The sequence below is a fragment of the Parambassis ranga genome, chromosome 15 (genome assembly GCF_900634625.1).
Source record: "Parambassis ranga chromosome 15, fParRan2.1, whole genome shotgun sequence".
In the NCBI taxonomy this organism is placed as follows: Eukaryota; Metazoa; Chordata; class Actinopteri; family Ambassidae; genus Parambassis; species Parambassis ranga.
In genome coordinates this window covers 7,012,879-7,035,166 of record NC_041035.1, presented here as the reverse complement: position 1 = coordinate 7,035,166, position 22,288 = coordinate 7,012,879, and the positions used below count along the sequence as shown (strand labels likewise).

The 22,288-nt window shown below is 41.9% G+C and overlaps 1 protein-coding gene across 1 annotated transcript in view; it reads left to right on the top strand.

Moving 5' to 3' along the window:
- Positions 1-11,337: 11,337 nt before the first annotated feature.
- The window catches only part of meis1b (Meis homeobox 1 b), a 69,680-nt gene continuing 58,729 nt past the window's right edge, over positions 11,338-22,288 (top strand). The window contains exons 1-6 of the mRNA XM_028422955.1: positions 11,338-12,034; positions 13,657-13,877; positions 14,971-15,112; positions 15,345-15,395; positions 15,957-16,007; positions 17,099-17,242. Of these exons, the coding sequence (XP_028278756.1) occupies positions 12,023-12,034; positions 13,657-13,877; positions 14,971-15,112; positions 15,345-15,395; positions 15,957-16,007; positions 17,099-17,242 (621 nt within the window). The 5' untranslated portion in view covers positions 11,338-12,022. The remainder of the gene's footprint in view (positions 12,035-13,656; positions 13,878-14,970; positions 15,113-15,344; positions 15,396-15,956; positions 16,008-17,098; positions 17,243-22,288) is intronic.

The window sequence follows — 22,288 nt, the reverse complement described above, 5'->3', positions numbered from 1 at the left end:
ACTAATCTTGGGCATAGTCAGCGCTGAAATAAAGAGGAGAATGATGATGGCAGGAGGAGAGGCTCTGCTGGAATGTGTGGGAAACTGATGCCCCCACCTCCACACACACACATGCAGTGTATACACACACACACACACACACCAGCACGTACGCAGGTCTCTGCTCCACCAAGTAGATCATGACAAAGCTTAAAAGTTTGAGCTTGAAGTGTACTTTTGGCAGGAGATGATTGATTTTGTGTAATACCATAATAGCTCTGATTGAATTTGTTTTAATATAAATGGCCTTCTCATTAGTTGGTGTGTTTTCTTAGATCTGCATTTCCTTGACTGCAAACGTGCCGCAGCAGTTTGTAATTTTTTTTCTGTGTGTGTACCTGTGCGTGAGCCTGTTTGTGTGTGTGTGTTGGCCTGTGGAGCTGAGGGGGCTGAACCCTCTGCCCTCAGATTAGCCCCTGGTTGATAGGATTAGGCTCTAATGACTGGGACTTGGAAGACAAAGGGAGTTTCTGCAAAGAGGCTTAGATATGGAAGAATTAGCAGCAACCTTCCATTGCTCTTTCTTTCTCTCTTTCTTGTTTTTCTCCTGCCTCCTTCACTCCATCTCTGCCTCTCCTTCTGTCTTTATGACCTTTCCTCTCATTGTCCCTAGCTTGCACTTTGTCTCTGGATGTCTTGGAGCACTTTTAACGCTGCCTCCTTCCACTCATCTGACAAATGCGTGCACCTGTCAATATGTTAGGAATACAGATGTAAGTAACTTTAAAAACATCAAAAACTTTCTTCTATTACCAAACAAACACATACAGCTGCTTATATTGAATATATTATTGGCATGCTGGAAGTCCTTAAGCAGTATTCTTCACTTTCTTTAGAAGAACTACAAAATGTAAGCTTGGAAAAATGTAAACATCTTGGAACTCTGACACGATTCAGTGCTGCCCCATCACCGCCAATACTGAACTGTGGTGCAGTGCCAATAGTTTTTCGATAGCCAGCCTTATTAGCTTCTGTGCTAAATGGTCTGATGCGCCGAGGCCCTGCTCAGGTTCTAATTGCCCCGGTCTCAGATGCTCTTTCACAGGGAGCGCCAGCCGAAACGCAACACAACAACGGCAAAAAGAGAGGGATTTAGGAGATTTTCTGCCAGCTTACGTAAGAAGAGAGGAGAGCAGCTCCTTCTTGGACGGAGCAGAGAAGCTCGCTTGTGTGTTTATGTGTGCAAAGATAAACCCATTGGTGGATGAAACCATTAGAAGAGTATTGCTCAATAAGCCTTGGTATTTTAATTTGGAGCAGAGCGTGTGTGTGGCTTGCAGTGCAAGGCCGTGTTAGCAATGCCTGAGAGAGGGGGGGGAAAAAAAAAAACAATGACGGGAAAATGATGAAGAAGCCCAAAATAAAGGAGGGTGGGGTGGACGTCGAGGTCTGTTTGGGAAGTCATGTATGGTGGTGTAAGTCCGAAGGCTGAGTGTTGGTTTACTGAGCTCCAGCTGGGCTCTAATCCGAATGACTTTCATAAACCTGACTGGGCAGAGCAGGCACAGGCACTGGCATTAGCACGAAGGAAGCACTGTGAGGTTGTCCACAAGCCAATCTTCTGTCAGTCTTAATCCAGGTATTGAGCTGTTTATTCAGTATATTTAGTTTCTTGCCAAAGTCATCATATTAAGGTTATCACTTACAATATATAGAGAAGAAGTGGTGGTACACTTTTATTAGGATGTGAGTGACCTACTATCCTTTAAAAATAACGTGAGTCTGGTTAATTTAGCACTTTTAATTACTCTGTTTCTTATCTCATTTTGGAGTAAAACTGGCCCAAATATTCAAAGTAATAAAGTGGACACAATTAGTGAGTAATTAGTGGACTGATGTGTTTAATGCTTCGCTGTGATTCTCAGCGTTGAGTCCAAAGCGTGGATGTGGAAATGGAATCTGTAAAGCAGCCTCAGTGCACATGTCAGAGGCAGCTGCATGCAGAAATCCTCAAAGCCGAATCAACTGCATTTACAGTGTAATAACGGTGACATCATGCCGCTTTCCTAACTATCCCTTGAGTTATGTTGAGTCCAATTTGCCCTAAAATGCTTACATACATCGACACACACACACACAACAGTATAGCAAGTGGTACACGGACACACACAGGCTGACTTCTCCCCTGCGTTGCACACTCGCAGCCTGTTGGCTTTTATCTTGCACTGGGCACTAGATGAGGACCATATGCAGCCCTGGTGCAATTATAGTGTGGTGAATTGGTAGAACAACAAGAGGGCGTTTTAACGGAGCAGTAAATGCAGGTAAGGGCCTTTATTAAGCCCGATCAGGTTGCATGCTGATGTTGTCAGCTGGAGACTGGCTCTCAGACAGGCTGTGTGTGTTAGATATGTAACTGTCAGTTTATCAGAGGAAACATTTACCTGCATTTCTTTGAGAAGCATTTAGTTATGGGTACCGACAATGTGACTCTGTGCTTGTGACACACACACACACAATTTACTTGTCTAAATGTCTGAGGGAAATTACATGTGATCTGTAATGGTTTTGGGGATATGACCCCACCAGACTCTTTTCTAGTGCCCGATAGGTGAAAGGTCAATCTCTAAAATGTTTATGTACTGCTCTGTGATGTTGCCTCCCCAGGGAGGATCAGATTAACCCCCACTGCGCCTGAATCAGCAGCAGATTTGAATTTCCACAGGTAGAAAACGAGCAAGGAGCCATTACGGACACAAAATAATATATATTATAAGTATTCCAACACTTAGTCTAACTAGATCTGCATCACAAACGTGCAGAGGCAGAGAGGTACATGCATCCTTATTCAAAACTACTAATACAGTGTAAAAGGCATGACTTGAATGATTTACACAACCGCACTGTTAGGTGGAAACACTGTCAATGTCCAAAACTACTGCTTTTCATGAAATGAAAAATACAAGTGTGTAATTTTTTCCCCCCACGCATATTATTCAAAGTGAAATTATGTGGACTAAAGATTGATGGGGATATTTATAAACCTCTAAACAGATGCAAAAGGTGATCAAGAACTAATTAATGAGATATATAAAAATAGCAAAACATGTGGTTACCTTTTGCGACAAAAACAACAACAAAATACAGCTCCAGAATTGTTACAATGAAAATATATGTTTCATTATTATGTGTAATTAGCCAAGTACAGCTAAATTGACCTATGTGCATCATGTTTATTTTGCATCCAGAACTAACACTATTAGTTGTCCTGATGCAGTAAACACATACTGAGATTTATGTGTCCATAATGTTATATTTACCAACTCTTTATTAGTCTGTTAGTATGTTGTTAATATTTTTGTTAGTATGCTTCCCGAAGTCCTTCACGTGCTCTGTTATTTTCACATTTCAGTTATATTTCAGGATTTTGTGAAAATAGCAGGAACCAGAAACACAATCGCTCACTGCAGTGGAGGCTCCAGTGGTTTGGTGGTGAGGAGTGAATCCAGGAGCGGTGTAATCACTGCTAACATGTCATTCTAAACTGATCAACTCTGTCACTGCTTCTGGATGGAAACCTTTGTTTTTTTCCTTCCAGTGGTCAGCCGCAGCATCTTTTTGTTGTATCACAGAAACATTCAGTCTGTTTTCCAGTTGAGTTGTGTTTATTCTAAAAAGGATCAGCTAATCTGAATTAACGTCATGTTAACTTTTGCTGAGTGAAAACCCCGGGCTTCTCGTTTCACTATTGATCGTTTATTTGAGTTAGCATTTTTGTGGTATCGAGAATTTTTCAAGATTTTGGCAGTTTATTATAATAAAAATATAATATAATATATACATTATAAAAAATGTAAATTATAAATGTCAGCCAGAGGATTTTACAGTGTTCTGTGTAGCATTCAATATGAAAGCATTAGCACAATAATACAGTAAATTATTCAAAACTACCTGGAAGTGGACACCAAACGTGGATAACAAAGAGCAGCATAAGATCAGCTAATTGCTGATAATTAATAAAGAGTTAAAACTTGTGTACAATGTGAGTGTTTCAGTGCAGGTGGCTTAATGAATATATTAACAGTAGAAAACAAAACAATTAAGGTACAGATTGTTATATATTTCAGAATGTTTTAATGAGTAGTGACATTTTATTTCTAACCTCAGAGACGTGGCAGTTGCATATATGTCTGTTTGGCATAGAAATCTTCAAATTCACAGGTTCTGTCTGCATTTAGAAATTCAAGGGCGTCGCAACAGAGTGAGAAGGAAGAATAATTATCGGAGGCAGGTGTGGTATAATGTGTCATAAACAAAGAGGGGAGGAAGGAGCGGCAGAACAAAGGGTATAAAGATAGAAGTGTCAAACATCAGTGCGTGCCAAGTTGTCGTCTGTTGTTGTCTTTTGATGGTTATGACACTTGTGATAATTAACAAAAGCTAAGTGGAATAAATTTACATGCTACCTTGATTCTTCGGCAGTTTGGGTTTAGGAGAACTTTTCACAGAAAACAAGTTTGTGTTTCATTGTTTGAAAAGCCTTGGTGGATTTTTTTTTTTTTTAGCTGAGTAGAATAATTGCTTCCATTTACTACAGCAAAGCCATAGTTAGAGCTGAGCAGAAGCAGCCCTCAGCATATCTCTGACATTTGTTGTTATGACAGGAATTTATGCTTTGAAAGCTTCTTTATTAGGATCCTGAGGGTCGTACAGTATACGAGCGATCTTAGATGAGATGATGTGACCGCTGACCTCTTCATGAACTTCAGTAGAGATAACTTTGTTTAGGAGAGACGGCAGTAGGTTCACTAGCAACCGCTGCAGTCAATCAGTGTGTTTGGTAATCTGATTCAGTGCTGCAAGGATGGACGAGTGCCCCGCCGCACTAGAGAACTAGAGCACATGCATCTGACCTGATATGCCAAATATTTGCTCTCAATTTTATCTCAACATTTTCCTAAGTGATCTGAATTTATTTTGAAGTCCAGATCATAACTATCATCAGCCATTGCCATGTTTGGAGTAGATGACCCCCAGATCCAGATCACACTGCTGACCAGCACCTGAAGAACAACACATGATTAACATCCTTTCATCAGTTGTTTGGCTGTTTGAAAACTGGTTTGAGAGTCAGTGACGTTTTGGGTCCTTGTTTTTTTGCTTTTAGATTGGGAGCAGCTTTTGGTGTGTATGGTCCCCATTTTCTGCTTCAGTGCAGAGGACCTGAAGGATTTGATGACACTTTGTACAAACCGATATTCAGACTTGCATTAATTTCTAACCTGCTGCATTAGGCTGCCTCTCTTTAACTTAATTGACTACAAATCCCACACAAGAAGTGTCAAAGATACGATTAGTAGAACCAGGGTATGTGGATGGAGGAGTGAATGAGCACTCCTTCTATCTTCAGCAGGCACAGATGAAGTACTCTCTAGTATCTACAGTATTTGTCCTATTTTTAGTATTATTACAAACTTTTTCAAGAAATGAATTACCGTAAACTGGGTGACATGCTCAAAGAGGCAGCTGGATTGTTCCAGCTTTTATCACCTTCGTTGACGTAGCATAGGAGTGCTCCGCAGTGGTTTTGTGGTGTGTGTTGCAGCTGCATTACATGGTGACCATGTGTTTACTGCTGCCTGGGAGAGATACACATCAGCCACAAGCCAAACACTGGCCATGTTTTAAGATTTTTATACATTCTACCAGCCGCTGTGGTGTGGAGCCATGCTTTTACTCTGAGAATCAGAAAGAAAAGTTTAAGTATACATCACAATATTTAAGTTCTCTGCACATTGAAAGCACAAAATATGATATGACTTCCACATTTACTACACAAAACTGCTGTTTGTGATTAAAGTGTTAAACTTCAGAAAACAGTCCAAGTATAGAGTTAATATTACACTGTGATTTTCAAAGCACTTCCTATAGCTTGCTTATAGCTGATGCTGGCTGTTTCTCTAGTGGGGCTTGCTGGTTTATTACCACTAGGCTATGCTGTGCTCCCAGGCCACTCTTCACTGTAGCCTAAACTCACACCCATCCAGGAAAAGATGAGTCTTCACACCTCTTCTGCAGCCTTCCCTTCACTCCTCCCTTTCTATCGCCCTGTTTTTTCCCCCCTCCTTGGTTTTATAGCTCCGCTCCAACACCCAGCTTTTTCCACTCGTTCTCTCCTCATCGTCATCCCTCATCTCTCTCCGCCTAGCTGCTCTCCCTTTTTTCTCACTTTTCCTCCCTCCCTCTCTTTTTTCTCTCTCTCCAAGGTGCTGATCAATTCACAGTCTCCCTGTGAGGTGTGAGAACCCCCCCCCCCCCCCCCCGTCATCTTCACCCATACACCCACAGCCACCCTCCGCCCTATGACCGGCCACCATGTGTCACCCCTTAGCCTTTCCTCACCCAGATCCTTCACCCCTGGATTTTTTGGAGGGGAGTTCATTTGATAAAGATGATACTCTCTTCTCTTCTTCTGTCCTCCATTGTTTTTCACTTCCTCTCTCGGAAAAAGTGTCTGTGACACCATTAGCACACCTGAAATAATAGTGCCGGTGACAAATGTTCCTGGAAGTGCTGGGTGAAAGACACTGAGAGAGACACGGGGACAGAGGGAGAGAGACGTAAGGAGGTGTGTGAAGTGATGAGCTCTCTATCTATCTCTGGGTTTAGTACAGACTCAGCAGTCTTTTGGAGTAAAGTGGAGCTGCTGACCTGGTGGCCAGTTTGGCACAATGTGAAAATTGACTGGCGGCGTTCAAGCACAGCTATTATTTCAGGGCTCTTGTGTGTGTGTGTATGATGTTAATATATATATATATATATATATGGTTAGAAGTCTATATATGATTGTGTGCATCTAATTTCACACAGTTGTCACTAGCAGCTGTTATGTATCTATAGGTGTGATGCAGTAATGCCAGTGTGACTGTCACATCTGAGCCACTCCTGTAATGTCAGGTTTATTTCATTTGCAGTTCTTTAGCATTAATCCACATGTTCACATTATTGCAAACCATAACATCTGCCAGCCTCCTGTTTAGCAGATAGAGCAGTCACTTTCCTACTTTTGCTTCAACTGCTAAATGAAGGCTGGAATTCTATTTAAAACATATTTTACCCCAAGAACATCACAAAGGGACAAAAGGGGTTTAATCTGTACACCAAATTTAATTTACACTTTGATAGTTAAGTGTTGAGTTTTTTTAACTCACTTTTTTTATATGTACTGCTTGAATTGATGAACGTGGGCAGATAAAACTGTGACTCATGTAATATTAACCTAGTTGATTCAGCTTAAAATAAACACTTATAGACACTGTGGACATTTCTATCAAGGGAACACACCAAACTGGCACTGGTACATATTTTATTAGCATTTTAAATTATTTACACAAATAAAGTTCACGATAAATATGACAAGAAATATGTTCATTGATTCAGCCTGCATCAAATCAGTATATGTAGGATAAAACACACTGACAGTAGAAGTCACTTTTTTATCTTAATGATGAGAGCTGGAGTCTTCTTCTGCGTTGCATGTAATTTCCAACAGCTCCGGTAGAAGGCGCAAATGATTAAGCATTAATGTGTGTGAGAGGCTACAGAGGCTCACATTAACATTTGGGCCAAACTGCAGGATCCAGCAGGAGTGAACACTCCCAGAGGAAAGACTCACCAGTGAAACAAATGCAACTGATTTCATGCTTTAAAATTATAATTTTGCGACGTATTATAGTGTTATTATCATACAAAAAGTTGTGATTTTACCAGGATATTTGAGGTTTTCTGTGCTATATAATATATTAGTGTGTTTTATAAGTGTTACTGTAAAAAACAACAACTTTATTTAAAGCAATCACACCCATCCTCCTTTACAACCACCCCAACTAAAACACACTCTTTCACTTCTTATCACGGATTTGTAAATCACTGTGGTATAATAAAGGTGTACTTTTCTTATAAAACACTGCACTTGGATGTTACCTCTGCATTCTGATTCAAATCTCCAACGCAAGACAAATCATCGCCCCCCCTCTTACCGACTGAATTTCTCATTTCTAAACGCGCCCTAATGAATACCGCTGGATGTTCTGACAGGCGCTACACCACTCCAGTTTCATGTAATTAGATGAAGAGTGAAAACTTTGCAGCAGGTCTATCGGTCTGGCTGCCTGCAGTGACAAAACCCAGAGAGAGTCTCAGTGTCCTTTTTTTTGTTGCAGATCCCAACATGTTTGTGCGCAGAGCTGCGGGGCTGCAATAAGTTTGACCTCGGTTTGACTCGCCAGGCTGCCAGTTGCTCCCCTTTTCCCCCCCAATCAGCCAAAGACGAGCAGTGATACAGACCATCACAGCAATCTCTGACATGCATTTATTTATTATTCAAAATCTGCACCTGATCAATTTATGGATCACATTTGTATGTTTTTTCTTACAACGTTTGGGTTTTAAATTTAAAAAACTTAGATTAGTAATTTGACCAGGTTTATATACAGGTCAGATAATGAACTGAATTAAATAATGCGCGTGTTTTCTCTCTCTAAACTCTCGCATATAAGCTGCTGTTTCTCTTTGTGTCCCTCCAGCACAAGTCAAGACGCACAGGCCACCTAATAACGCGTTCATTTGTTTCGGCAGTCAAACATGCTGTCAATTTGCATTCAGCCGTTTGAAAGTAATACCTGCTGATTTTATTGAAACGACTCAAAGCATTACCGTCATCGCAAAGCGGATTAAACAGAAGTGACGGTATTTGCCCCCCTGCTCTCTTGCAGGATACCCAAAACGCGCTGACCCTCACTAAAGAGCAACTCCAATGCAGGAGAGAAAGTGGAGCTCCGCTTTGCTTTTATGGATGCTAATTGAAGGAGCTTAATTGCTTTATAATGCCATAGCAGTTATTTTACAGTGAGCAGGCGCTGATGTGAGCTCCTTTCATGTTATCTAGCTTTACTTCTTCTCAACAACTCGCTACATTTATGTGTGCTGAGCTGTATTATCCTGTTTGTGTTTTACTAAACCAACACATTTAGCAAAGTAGTGGATTTAACAGCAGCTTTAATAATAAAAAAACTTCCCTCTAAAATCTATCTGGTATTAATTATCTTTTTAATTATTTACCATGACATACATTTTTTTAAGAAAAAAAAAAGATAAACCAAGAGCTTTTACTCACCAATAAATAACTGATTTATCAAATTGAGCATGCACAAGTCCACCCAGCTGATTATTTGATCCGGTGTGTCTGTGCGTAAAAGTCCGTGCCTCGTGGCTTCTGTGCTGTCCGCGCCCCGGAGCCTCTCCGGCCAGACTGCGGGAGGCTTTGATAGTCATTTCATGCCTGTAAAACTGTCCCATCGGATCCCATCGCTCGGGTTTTTTACCACAGGAATCACCGCCGAATGTGTGAAGCCGCATTATCATGTTATGACACCGTTTCTGGCACCGGGGGCAGATGATCGATGACTGGACGCACTGCACCGGGAGGGGAAAAAAACTTCAAACAGGCTGTCAGCCACCAGCAACACCTTATGAGCATAATCAGGAGATAATATGGCCCTTTTTTACGAACTCTCTGTTCATCTGAGGAGGCTGGGTTAATATATAAAAAGTTGAGTATCACCATGTGGAAAACAACCTCAAAAATAAACAAAGATACTTTTGGGAATCCGTAATGCACGCTAATCAATAAAAGCTCATCCATTTTAAGATCTTATATTTCATATTTATATTCCATACACCACGAAATGCCTTATTCATATTTGATGCCGTTCTTAAGGTAGTTAAACTTCTTTCTTAATTAAAAAAGGAGATCAGCTAAATGAAATAAGATATGTGTCCCTTTATATCTCACTGAGGAATCAAATGTAACGAGATAAAGTAGTAAATTTAAACTGTTTTGTTAATTTATGACCACACATTATTCAAAGATATGATTACTTTTCTTGAAATTCCCCGAGAATCAAAGTTTCCCTCCATAAATTAAAGCTCATCAATATTTGACCAAACTTTTACAGTCTCAACTCAAGTGAACGGTTCATTATAAAGAGAGAAAGGAAAGTTGCATTAATGAATCCTGTGAACAGAAGGTTGGAAATGTCTCTTAATCTGAGTGTACTCTGTGTGATTCTAAAAAGTTGTGTAAAAAATCTGAGTCCATTTAGAAGTAAGTAAAAAGTCAGAGGTGTGTACATTGTTGAATAATGTGTGGAAGTGAGTGAGGGAAAGAGAGTGTGGTGTAGAGAGAGATGTCTTAGTCAAATATTATAAGTTTTGGTGAAATCACACGCTAGAAGCTGACAGACGCGCAAAGTGTGTGTTTTCCATTCGCAGGGTGATGTTTTTGCTTTGCGCCTCTTCTCCAATGTGGCCTAAAACCGATCAATCAGCTCCGGATCGATCATCTGGTGAACCAATAGGGGGCTCCCATCCCTGCGCCTCCCTGCCATTGGACAGCCCGGGCAGACTGGAGCGACCCATTCATAGCTGCTGTGGGGGAGAGGGACGGACAACATTAGCTGTTAGTCAGACGTTAAAGGAGCTTTGAAAAAAGTGATGTTTAAAGTATTTATTTCAGAGTTGGATGTTCAAATCACATCTCAGTGTCAATATGTCGAGCAGTCACACTGCTTTAGTCTAAAAAAAATGTTGTTTTTGAAGTTAAATATATACATTTTACCAAAGAAACCATAGCAAAGGTGTATCTAATATCCCTTTTAACTGGGGTTGACGTTTTTCCAGTGGATTTTATAGGCTGTACATATTTATCTTATATCTGTTATTACAAGCATGGGAGCTAAACGGCTGTATAGAAGTTCACAGGGAGCTACAAGAGGCCCCAAACCTGCAAAACTGGATGTTTGGCTACAGCTTATACACGAAGACATGATGATGGCAGATTACCAGAAGTTCAGTTTAACTATTAAACTGTTAAAATGACCCAGTCCTCTGTTAATCTGGGATTACAATTTATTTTTTTAATGATAGAAATGATTTTTACATCTAAATGCAATCTGTAATTCAGAGCTAATTACATACCTGACAGTGGCTCAATTAAGTCCTTCAAACTATTTAGACGTGGCTGCTGAGCGGGTCAGTCCTGCATTTCTCATGTTTGAGTGCTTACAATCTGTTTCATTCTAAAAAACTAAAAATACAGAGTTTAGGGTGAGGAGAAATAAAGCTGAAGTCATAGGTGGATATTCAGCGTTGATCCCCGTGTTGTTCCAGCTCGCAGTGCGGCTGGCTGGGCTCGCAGGGTCCTCCCACCCCCCCTCCTCTCCGCACGACTTGCTGCAGCCCGGTGCGTTGTGTAAGACGCGACCTGTTATGGCCACCACTACTTCCGGGTTTCAGCAGTCTGGTCCAGATCCTCCGCTCCTCCTCAGCTCAACACACACATCCATTGTACACAAACGGGCTGGCGGTTCACGCATACACACGCACTCACACACATACAGACACATACGCACACACGCACTGCATCGATCGTGGCTCCTTTAAGAAAGCCTAAGCCAGAATTATCACCCCACCTCCTCTTGATCTCCTCTAGACGCTTTTGCATAAGAAAATCAAGCCGGGAGCCGAGAGTGATCAAAGAAAACGAGAGGAGAGCTGCTTCATTTTTTAACTGTGATTGTGACCATTAACATTTAGGTGGTGCCGATCCCGTGGAGACGCGCGTCGGACCATCATTCATCCGGTACTTTTGACAAGCCCTCGCGTTTTGACTGACAGGCGGAGTGGCAAAAAGCCATGAGAGTCGCCAGTTTTGTTTGAGGGGCTATTTTATTTCCATTCTGGTTTTGGAAAAGGAGCCCGGTGCCGCTGCCCCGAGGACAGCCGAGGACCTATTCGCCGCGCCTGGGCTAAACTTGCACAGAAAGCGGGAGCTGGCTTCACCGTTCCGTGGGAAACAGGCATACGGGATTTTGGCTGAAACACCTTCCCATTTATTTGGATTTTCTTTCTTTATTTCGTCTACACCCTGGCCTCAGACGGGATTTACCTAAACTGAAAGGACGACCAGGGCGTGAGGAGGGTTATGGCGCAACGGGTACGTAGGGCAATCCCCCCTAAAAAGTTTCTCTCTTGAGTCTACTTCGCTTGAATGCAATGCTGCACTGTAACGTGGCTTAATGACACACATACCCACACGGACACACACTCGCGGCGAAAGTTTCTGTCGTCTTGACACATGGAAACACAATTTCATGTTCGGCGTCTTTTGGCACGGTATTACGCACGGCCGCACTCCACAAACCGGACCACCGAGGGGACATTGGAAGCGTGATCATATCTCACATCGGCTATGTTTTTTAGATTAGTTATGACAGGCCAGTTACTGGAAGCGAAGTGGGGGAGGGCATGGAGGCAAATCTCCACATTTCTCTCTTAACTGTTCAGACAAGATTTCATATCGAGCATTTTTGGACGAGATTTAAAAAAAAATCTGCACTCACAGTCACTTCTTCTTCGTCTCTCACCGTACACCGTGAATTGCGCTAAAATATGCAAAATTAGCATAAAGTCAGTGAGGCAGTTTTTAGTAATGAGGTGATGACAAACGCTTTGATTCATACACTCCAGGACTGCTTCAGAACAGCGGCTAGGTCTTCACACGGATAGTAAACAGTGCAGACGCTGAGATGTTGGGGGGGTGGTGGGGGGGACAGTGGACACATTTAGCTGCTTAGTTTGGCAGTGGAGCTGCACCACGCTGAGGTTTGCACCTCTTTGCCTTTAGGGTCGAAATGCACGACTTTAAGTGATAATGCACTTTACTCTTTCTCTGACTCTTTTTTGTTTGTCACGTCTGGAGAGCACTATCAATAATTCAAGCCTCTTTTAAAATCTATTAAAGAAGCAAATAAAGATTTTTATTTGAGCTTTTGCAGACCTGATTGAACCGCTGTGCGTCTTAACGCACAAGCAGCGTCTTTAATAAGCACCAAACAACAGCGTAAAGAGCTCAAATCTGACACGTGAAAAAAAAAAAGTTTGAACGTTCAGGTTCGTCTGGAAAAACACAACACGCGTTTCCTTGAGTTTGTTTCACGCACTAATCACAGACTGCTTGATGGGTAATAACATGCTGCACAATTATGAGCTTTTAAAATTAGAAAAACATTGCAATTAACAAGTTTAAGACATTTGTGTGTGCACCGTGAAAACACAGCACACCCTGCTATATGCCTGTTAAAATACCACAATAATAATACTTTTAAGTGAGCACCAGTATTTGAACTGACTGAATAATTCATATGCATTTTTTTCTGGGCTACAAAGGTCACTGTGAATAAGTTTACAACAAAACTATTACTTCGGAATATTGTTGTAGTTTTCCTTCTGTCAACAACGTCCAGTTCAACACGTCGCTGTAGTCTTTAAAACTTTTTCTGAGAATCAAAGGTGAATTTATTTCTTTTGTTTGGCATGTGTTGTAATAAATGACAGACAAACATAACACTTTGAATTAAATTGTAGAAAATAATAATACTACTGCGCCCTGTTGCCAGGTTTAAAACTTTTTTAAAAGAAGAAGAAAAACAATTCTTCTTTCACTGGGACTATGCTTTAAGTGTGTTTTACTGATAGTTCTGTGGCAAAGTTTTATTTTGTAATATTCTTCTTCATGTATATTCACTGTGGAACCCCCGGCGTGTTTGTTGTGTGCAGTACGAAGACTTGCCCCATTACGGGATGGACGGTGTGGGCATCCCGACCACCATGTACGGAGACCCGCACGGCGCCCGGTCCATGCAGGCGGTGCACCTCAACCACGGTCCCCAGCTGCACTCTCACCAGTACCCGCACACCGCCCACACCAACACCATGCCTCCTAGTATGGGCTCCTCCGTTAACGACGCTCTCAAGAGAGATAAAGACGCGATATATGGGTAGGTGCAAGCATCCTATCCATGGGGTAAACTCACCCTCTGTCGGGCAGGCGAGTAGCCAGGCCCAGAGAGGGGGGCAGCAGGGGTGGGCTTGTGGTGGGTGCAAAATAAGTCCCGTGTAACAGTAATAACGCCGGCTCATGCACGGGGCAGCTCTGCGTCCCGGTGTACACTACACTAAAGCAGCAGAAAGTGCTGCAGAGGCGCTGTGAGAGGGGCTGCACGGGGTTTGATGCTCTCCTGTCTTTGTTCACTTTTGCTAGAGTCATGTTTACCTCGTGTTTTTGCTGAGTAAACAATTGAACAAATAATACAAAAGTAAACAGAAATCTAGTGTGATGGAAACATCACACAAGCCCTGCGAGAAGTCAGCTCAAAATTTAATTTTGACTTAATAATTATAAACAAGATCTGTACTTTAAGTATATATTTTACTCTAATTTACCCTGCTTATAGTTCCCTGCTTAGGTCTCTTGTTTTTTGATCCTCATTTTTAACCACTTTAATTATTTTTTTACTAGGCTTCAGTAAATAGAAAAACGTATAATGTTTAAAGTAAATGTCACAAATGCATGTCTTTTATTAATTTGTTGAAGCCATTTCAAAATTCTGAGGATTATGTTTTCGGAGTGGCAGTAGCTATTTCGCCATTTTTAGGTACTCTGACACAACTTTATTGTCCTCTGCGCATTACCAGGCTGCACATATTTACTCTAAACACTTTATCAATAAACAATAAACAAATGTGTGCACATTTAACCGCCGACATCTCCACAGAGTTCAGTTTTGTTTTGCCAAACACACACACACACACACACACGTCTGTGATCCAAATGGAGACCTGTGCAAGAAATTGTTTGACAGACCTCTAAAGCTTTTATGCTATTAGGCGCGCCTAGATTTAATCACACAAGTCTGCCCGCTGTTTGCAGCCTTTCTCCGAGCCTCTGCATAATATAATAGCACGGGCTGCAGCAGCAGTCCCCATGGGCGAGTTGTTGAAGAGTAGCATGGCTGGCTAAATCTAGCCTGGAGTAGTCTTGACCCCGGCGCTGTTCTCTCTGGTGACATTTGCTATTGTGTGTGTTCCCAGGCACCCCCTGTTCCCTTTGCTTGCACTGATTTTTGAGAAATGTGAATTAGCGACTTGCACCCCCAGAGAGCCCGGGGTGGCGGGAGGAGACGTCTGTTCATCGGAATCTTTCAATGAAGACATAGCAGTGTTTGCAAAACAGGTCAGGAAAGTTTGACTTTTGTAATCTGCTGGTTGAGCTCTTACCTGCATGCCCAGAGCTGTTTGCGTCAACTTATCTCTGCATGGAGACAATAAAATGAATCTTAACAACTGAGATTTAAAAAAAAATGTTTAGATTTCACGCAGTGTGTTTGCTGCAGTTATGTGTTGTATTATTTATTTTATACTTTGTTATAATTATTTAAATTCATTGTTTTTGGCTTTTTTTTTAGATCCGGGCAGAAAAACCTTTATTTTCTTCGAATCCAGAATTGGATAATCTGGTAAGACACTTTTTTTTTGTCATTTTACAAATGAGATTTTTTTTTTCAAGCTGTATTTTTAAATTTACCAGCTGTGCTTTGAATGTTTATTGGCGGGCTGAGAGCCACGTGGTGCTGAAAACTTGAAGCAGGATCAGGCATGATGTTCCTCTATCTGTCTGTTTGATATCACGATGGCCCCCGGTTGTATATGTGCAGATGAAGGACCACTGTCAGACAGCTGTCACACACCTCTGATCTCTGCCTGGACAGTTATCGCCTTCCTTCTTTCCCCTCTTGTACAGTTTGATACCTTAAATGTAATGTTGAGAGTAACGTTTTCTTTTCGATTAGTTGCTGGCTAATAGATTTCTGACTCTGAGGCTTATTACAGCTTCAGTACTGCACTGTACGCCTGCTCTCCATATTGCAATAACGTCCAACTTTAATATCAGTTCCACATAAAATCCATTCATATGAATATTTTTCCTCATCTGAAGTTAGTTGTATTGAGAAAAACGCTCCTGTTTAATATCAAGGATGTGAACAGCTCATTTTTTTATTGTTATTTTAATTTTTCAGATGATTCAAGCCATTCAAGTTTTACGATTTCATCTTCTGGAGCTGGAGAAGGTAATATTCTCTTGCCGTTTCTGTCCACTGTGCCACTTCAGACCTATGGGCTGTTATTTGCATAAATGTATTTTTGCTAGTCGGTTATAATTAGCGTCAAAATCAATCATGGGGCCATTTCTCTTCCGCGTTTAATCACGACGCAAGCTGTTACAACTGGAACGGATATCTCTGTGGCCAAATCTCCCCCTGTTTTAATGAAGTTTAATGCTGGCAGAAATTGGATGCAAGGTGAAACATATAGGCGAACTTTTCGGGTTTTTAGAAATGATTCTTTGTGGAGGGCAAAAGGCCCCAGGCAGCCATCTGTGGATAGAAGGATTGGTGGGTGTAAAAATTCAGATTTGTCTCTGCATCAGATGGACTGCAGTAGCACGTAGAGTCAACTTTAACCCAAATTTTTACATTATTAAATATGACCAAAGTTGTTAAAAGTTTATTTTTTTATACGCCGCTCCTCATCTCGTGTGTGTGTGTGCGGCACACTTTAGGGATGGAAGCTGTCAATGTACAGCAATAAAGGGAATTAAGCAAACATTCTTTGTCTCTGGTGCAGTCAGATGCGCCACATTGGCTGTGATAATGTAATAAGTAGACGAAATTAAACAGTTTACCTTAAATGTCAGTCATGCGGGTCACCCTGCTCTAATGGCCACTACTCGGGGCACCGATGATGAATTTAACACGGGTGTTGAGTGCGTTGTAGCCTCTGAGCCCTCTTGTCACTGTCAATTTTCGACGATATCTCTATTTTGAGATTAGAAAAAAATAAAGTTTGTATCATATTCAGGACAGCCACAGCCACAGGGGCTGGACACACCTCAACCTGAAATACTTTGTCACTTTCATGATGAAACAGACATTTTTATAAATTAAATCATGTTGTTTTTAACATTGTAAATAATTAATTAGACCCACATTGTAGTGATCCATAATCACTGCATGCTTATTTAAATATTCATCCAAATGGCATAACTACTCCCCATTTTACGCGCGAGTTTGGCCGATGTTTAGTGATAATGTTGCTTTTTTTTTGGTTGTGTATGCGTGCCTGTGTGTGTGTTTCAGCCTCTGCCTCCATCTCTCTGTAGGTACACGAGCTGTGTGATAATTTCTGTCACCGGTACATCAGCTGCTTGAAAGGCAAGATGCCCATCGACTTGGTCATAGACGACAGAGAGGGCGGGTCCAAATCAGACAGCGAGGAAATCACAAGATCGGTGGCTCTAGATCAGGTACATCTCTCTCTCTCTGCCTGCATGTGTGTGTGAGAGAGAGAAAGGGTGTGTGTGTCTGTGTGTGTGTTCTCCCTGTTGGCTATTCAGCTATTCTGGGTCACTACTCCGCTGCGCTGTTATTTGCATATGATTAAGACCATTTTACATTCCATCCATCGGAATGAAAAAAATTCTGAATAATGTTGCTATTATTGGCCCATTAAGACTTGAACCCGGAACCGACCTGGGGAGATTAGCTCGAAAAAGCATCGCCATAAACTTGACCTGTTTCATGTCGATTTTAATTTAGTGCCTCTCTTCATTTTTCTATCCCTTCTTTTCTCTTTTTGAACCCACACGTTATCAGCTCCCCTCTGCTGAGGGAGCAGCAGCAGCATAGGCTGCAGACTGTGGTTTAGATGCCTTGGTTTCTCCACTGTAGAGTTCACGGTTCATTACGCGTCTTGTCAGTATTTTTCCTTAGACATGAGTGCACATTGCTTATCGAGACCCCTCCTCTCCTTCCCCCTTTATTTCGCTCAGAGCGCACAGATTCAACGCCAATAAGAAGGTTGATTTTTTTTTTGTTGCGAAAGCTACAGAAGCAGCGGGCATTAAAGGTAGATTAGGAAGTGTTTCCTTTTGTGCAGATATCAGAGATAACCGCAGCCTTCATTATGTGCTCCACTGACTGTTAGCACTCCGGGGACATTGTAGTGTGCGCACAGGCATGACCCTAATGGTCCATACACTGCCGTTAAGTAATGATAACAGGATCCGATGATTAGAATTATGCAAATCTGGAATTTCGGCCATTAATAGTTCGAGTCATCTGTGCAGAAAACATGGTTGCAGGCTATGAGACCACAAAAAGTTAAACTATCCCAGAGTTTAAGAAATGACTTAGGAGCGTAGCGGCTGTAAGGATAGGGAGGAGGGTAAAAAAAAAATCAAGTGTCCAAATTAAAGGGATTAGTTGGATAGTCGGACATAAAAAGTAATGAAGCGATTAGGCTAAATAATTTAAATCCGCGGACTTCCATATGGTTGAGTGGCTGATCTGAGTAGAGAGAGACAGCCACCGGCTTTTATGTTCTGGGCTGAATGGCAGGGCTGGGAGCGGACTGGGGCCCGACTGGGAAGACCCCCACCCCGCCGCGCGCATGCACTCCACCATCCCCGGCTCTTATGTCTGATTATGGAAATGAGAAAAGATCACCGGGATAATACTTCATTTAATCCAGGAACAGAATTAAATAACACAGACACCACTTGTGCATTTAAGTGTCTCTTTGAGCAGCCTGTTGTATCCTCTGGAGGATTCAGTTAAAAGTTTTTTTTTTTATAGATGGGTCAGGATTTGGAACGAAGCCTTATGTATATAGATATGGAAATAGAATGTGTTAAAACCCTTGGGTTTCTAGGTATATGAAGGAAATTATGTTGTGCTTGGGGCACTGATGCAGATCTTTAATTGACTGTAAGATGAAGACATGGCCTATTTTAATCTAATGATAGTCCTTACATATAGCCAATTAAAGGCAAAACCACACAAGCTTATGTTTATGCTGACAGATGACCTACAGGCACAGTTTGTATCAAAAAAAAAAAACTGAAAACTTTTTGACAGATGTGTAATATTGAGGGACGGGCTGATATATTTCAGAGGATAGAGCGTCCACAGCAGCAGGCTGTGTGTAGCTGGGCATATCCAAACAGGCAGAGAGGCTGCCTGCCTCTCACTGCTGAATACTTATATTGTCAATCTAATGGCAGTGCACTTCATGACTTACTTGTGGCTGAATATATATTTTTTTGTGGGCTATTTTTGTGTGACATCTTATCTGCAGTTGTTAGGCAGTGACATCCTTAACGAATTTGCATTGTGTGTGCATTATCTCTTTCCATATGTATTTTTAATATATGCCCTCGGGCATAAAGTTGAAGTGGACTGGAAAAAAATGCTGAGAATTTGCACAAAAGAACAATGTTAACAAGATGGAGAAAGCAGGCTCATTTATTCATAAACCAATTTATTCCAGTGAGGCGACTGTAGCAGAGGAAAAAAATGTCAGAGGAAAAAAAAATACTTTGAATTTATTAAACTCAACAATCCAACAACGCTGACTTTTCTTGCTGAATTATGCACCCTTGCGTCATAACATAATTTTCTGAATATTCTTTACATGTCTTTACATTGTGTTTTTTTGTCGTTTCTTTTTTTGCCTGCCTCTGCAGGCTGGTATGAAGGGACACTGAGCGCCCCTTTCAAAAGAAAGCAGAGCATAGCTGAGAGGTGAAAAAGTCAAAGAGGCTCTGCGCTGGCTTGTGAATGCAGCCCAGCCAGTTTGGGCTCACCCTCCTATGTTTGTGTGTGTCTTTTCTGTGTAGGTGTGTGTGTGTGTGTGCACAAGCTGTGTGCATGCATCTGTCTGCAAGTGTATGCATATATGTGTGTGTGTGCGTGTTTGTGTTCATGCTGCTGCTGTGTGTTCAGACTGGCCTGATAAATGCAGCACCCCCCTCAGGTGCTATGTGAGTGGAGTGACTGGTTAGCACCAGTTGGACTTTCTTAACTCTTTGCTTGCCGGTCTCTAGAGAGCTTCCCACCATGTTTGCTCGCATGTTTGAGTCCTTCTGTGGCACATTTCTCATCAAAAAAGTCACATTAATTTGAGTAAATGTTTCAGAGGCCTTTACTGTGGAGATTCCACACTGTTCCCCTCAGTGTTTTTGTTGTTGTGGAAATATGGCAGCAGTTGCTATGATGATTGTGTCCCTGTTTGCCTGGCACACATGTTCACCTCGGTCCTGAAGAAGCAGTGAGGTATTTCCACGCTGCTGTACGTCATTTGCACAGTTGCCTTTAATTGCACAGAGAGCACAGGGAGGGGCGCAGCAATTTGCTAATGAACTCTGAGGGCCCGGTCTCTCCGCTGTAGAGCAGAACACTACTAATAGTGCTGAGGACTTACTCCAAGTCTCAAGAGCTCCTACTTGATTGAGCCATGCAGGCTGAGAGAGGCTAGAAATAATTGACATTTCCCTTCAAAATATTCACAGCCGGACTTTTTGTGGGTGTGGAAGCCTTAAACCGTGGTGAATGCTCAGCAGTTGATCTGTTGAGTTAATTTAGTAGAGGTATTTTTGTATTAGGGAGGCTTTATGCCACTTTCAGGGAGTGTTTTTTTTTTGTTGAAATCATGTAAAAAGAATGTGTAATGGCCCACAATCTGAAATAACATCTATACATTTGGGATCTGTTGCTGTTATTCTTACATCCCGTCCAATCTTTCCTAAACAAACCCTGCTTGTATGAGCTTAGTGTTGTGGTCACTGTGTAAGAATTTGCTCTGATAGTGCTATCTCGGTATCTTTTCCCAACAATTGGCACTGTTATGCCATACAAGTGCGGGTTTCCAGGTCAGTGAGACCCAGCAGTGTTGGTTTAGGTAACTCTGGCGGTCAAAGAGTGACCCCTGCCCCTCGACTCCTAACTCAATGGAAACCATGACTGCTGGGGTCAGGCACTATTTTCCTAATCAGTACACACCGCTATCGCTAATCTATCCGCTTCTCGTTGAAGTATGGATCGAGTTTCACCCGACTAAACAGGCGCACACACTCGCTTTGTTTTTTTCATCCCCTCTCTCCTACAGTGGCACACTGCTGTTCTTAATACAAACTTTTGAATCATTGTAGTGATTGTTGGTAATAGCAGCTTTTGTAGTTGAATAGAGGAGAGGTTTGACCCCCACTCGCCCCCTCCCTCCTCTGCTCCCCCTCCCGCCTCTCCTCCCCCTGAACTCCCCTTTTTTTTCCACTGTGGAGTGAATGCAGGGCGGCTGTTGAGGATTCAACAAGTGATACAAAGAGGTGACCACGTGACTCGTGTGTTTCTTAGCCTCTTCATTATTGTGGTGGAATAACAAGTAGGGGTGATTATGATGAGGCAACTTAAGGCCAGAGTTACTTCAAAGAATCAGAATGTCAGGAGTTTCTTAGATACTTTCATCTGTAGTGCACTTTGCGTTTTAGAATTTTTTTCCAGTTTTCTTATTTGCTGTTTTTAAATCATGCAGTATTACTGCAATGTAGTGCTTAGCGGATCCCCACTAAATCACAGATACTCTGTTGTGATAGCCACAGGATCCCACTCGCAAATAAAGTTCTTGGCTTGTGTCTCCTGTTACTTATGATTGGCGGCCATGTCTGTCCCTGAGGCCTGCTGTGGTTTCTTTGGCTAAGTAAACAATAACCTGGCTTAACACATGTGTACTTAGCTAATGGAAAGTTCCTCTCCCCCTTAACCCCCTGCAAGTCTCTGACAAAGGCCATCGTCACAAACAGCCCGTCTCCAAGGAATCCACCGAGAACATCCCAGCACAGCGGCGGCTGCAATCAAGCTAGGCTAGGCTAACGAAGAAACCACAGCAAAACATGTCATTAAGAAATTACGCCTGCCTTTTCATTCACAACTAGAAAAAAAGGAATATGCTTTGTTTAGGGTTAGATAGCATGGATGGGGGGAGTAATCGAGTTAATGTTGTTGTTTGGATTTGAGCTCACACAGGGTAAACATGGAGTCTATGGCAAGAGCTGAAGTGGGAGAGGCCACACTGAAAGAAAATCAGTTTGTCAGTTTCTGCGAGTGTCATCTAAACGGACTTTGAAAGCTCTGGTAATTATCTCAAACATGTAATTATCTTTGCTTGTCTCTGTGAGGTTAACCCACCAGTTTTAAAAAGCCCATTGAAGAGTACCTGACGGCTATACAATGTAGCATACTTTACCTACTCAAGAGACCAAATCCAGTTTTCTCCCTTACCCCCTTCAGCAATTATAAGGTTATTTCTTCTTTCTTTGTCTATTGTGAAGAGTTAGGGAGAAAGGGGAGTGCAGAACAAAATGGGAGGGAGTGAGGGGGTCCTTTGCTCTCTCTCTCTGTCTCTCTCCCCTTTTTTTCACTACGCATACCATTATCAGCCCCTTCTTTTCATTTTGGAAGCACTAATATTGCAGCGAGGGGAGGAGCGGGGTGGAGAGAGCAGAGACAGTAGAGAT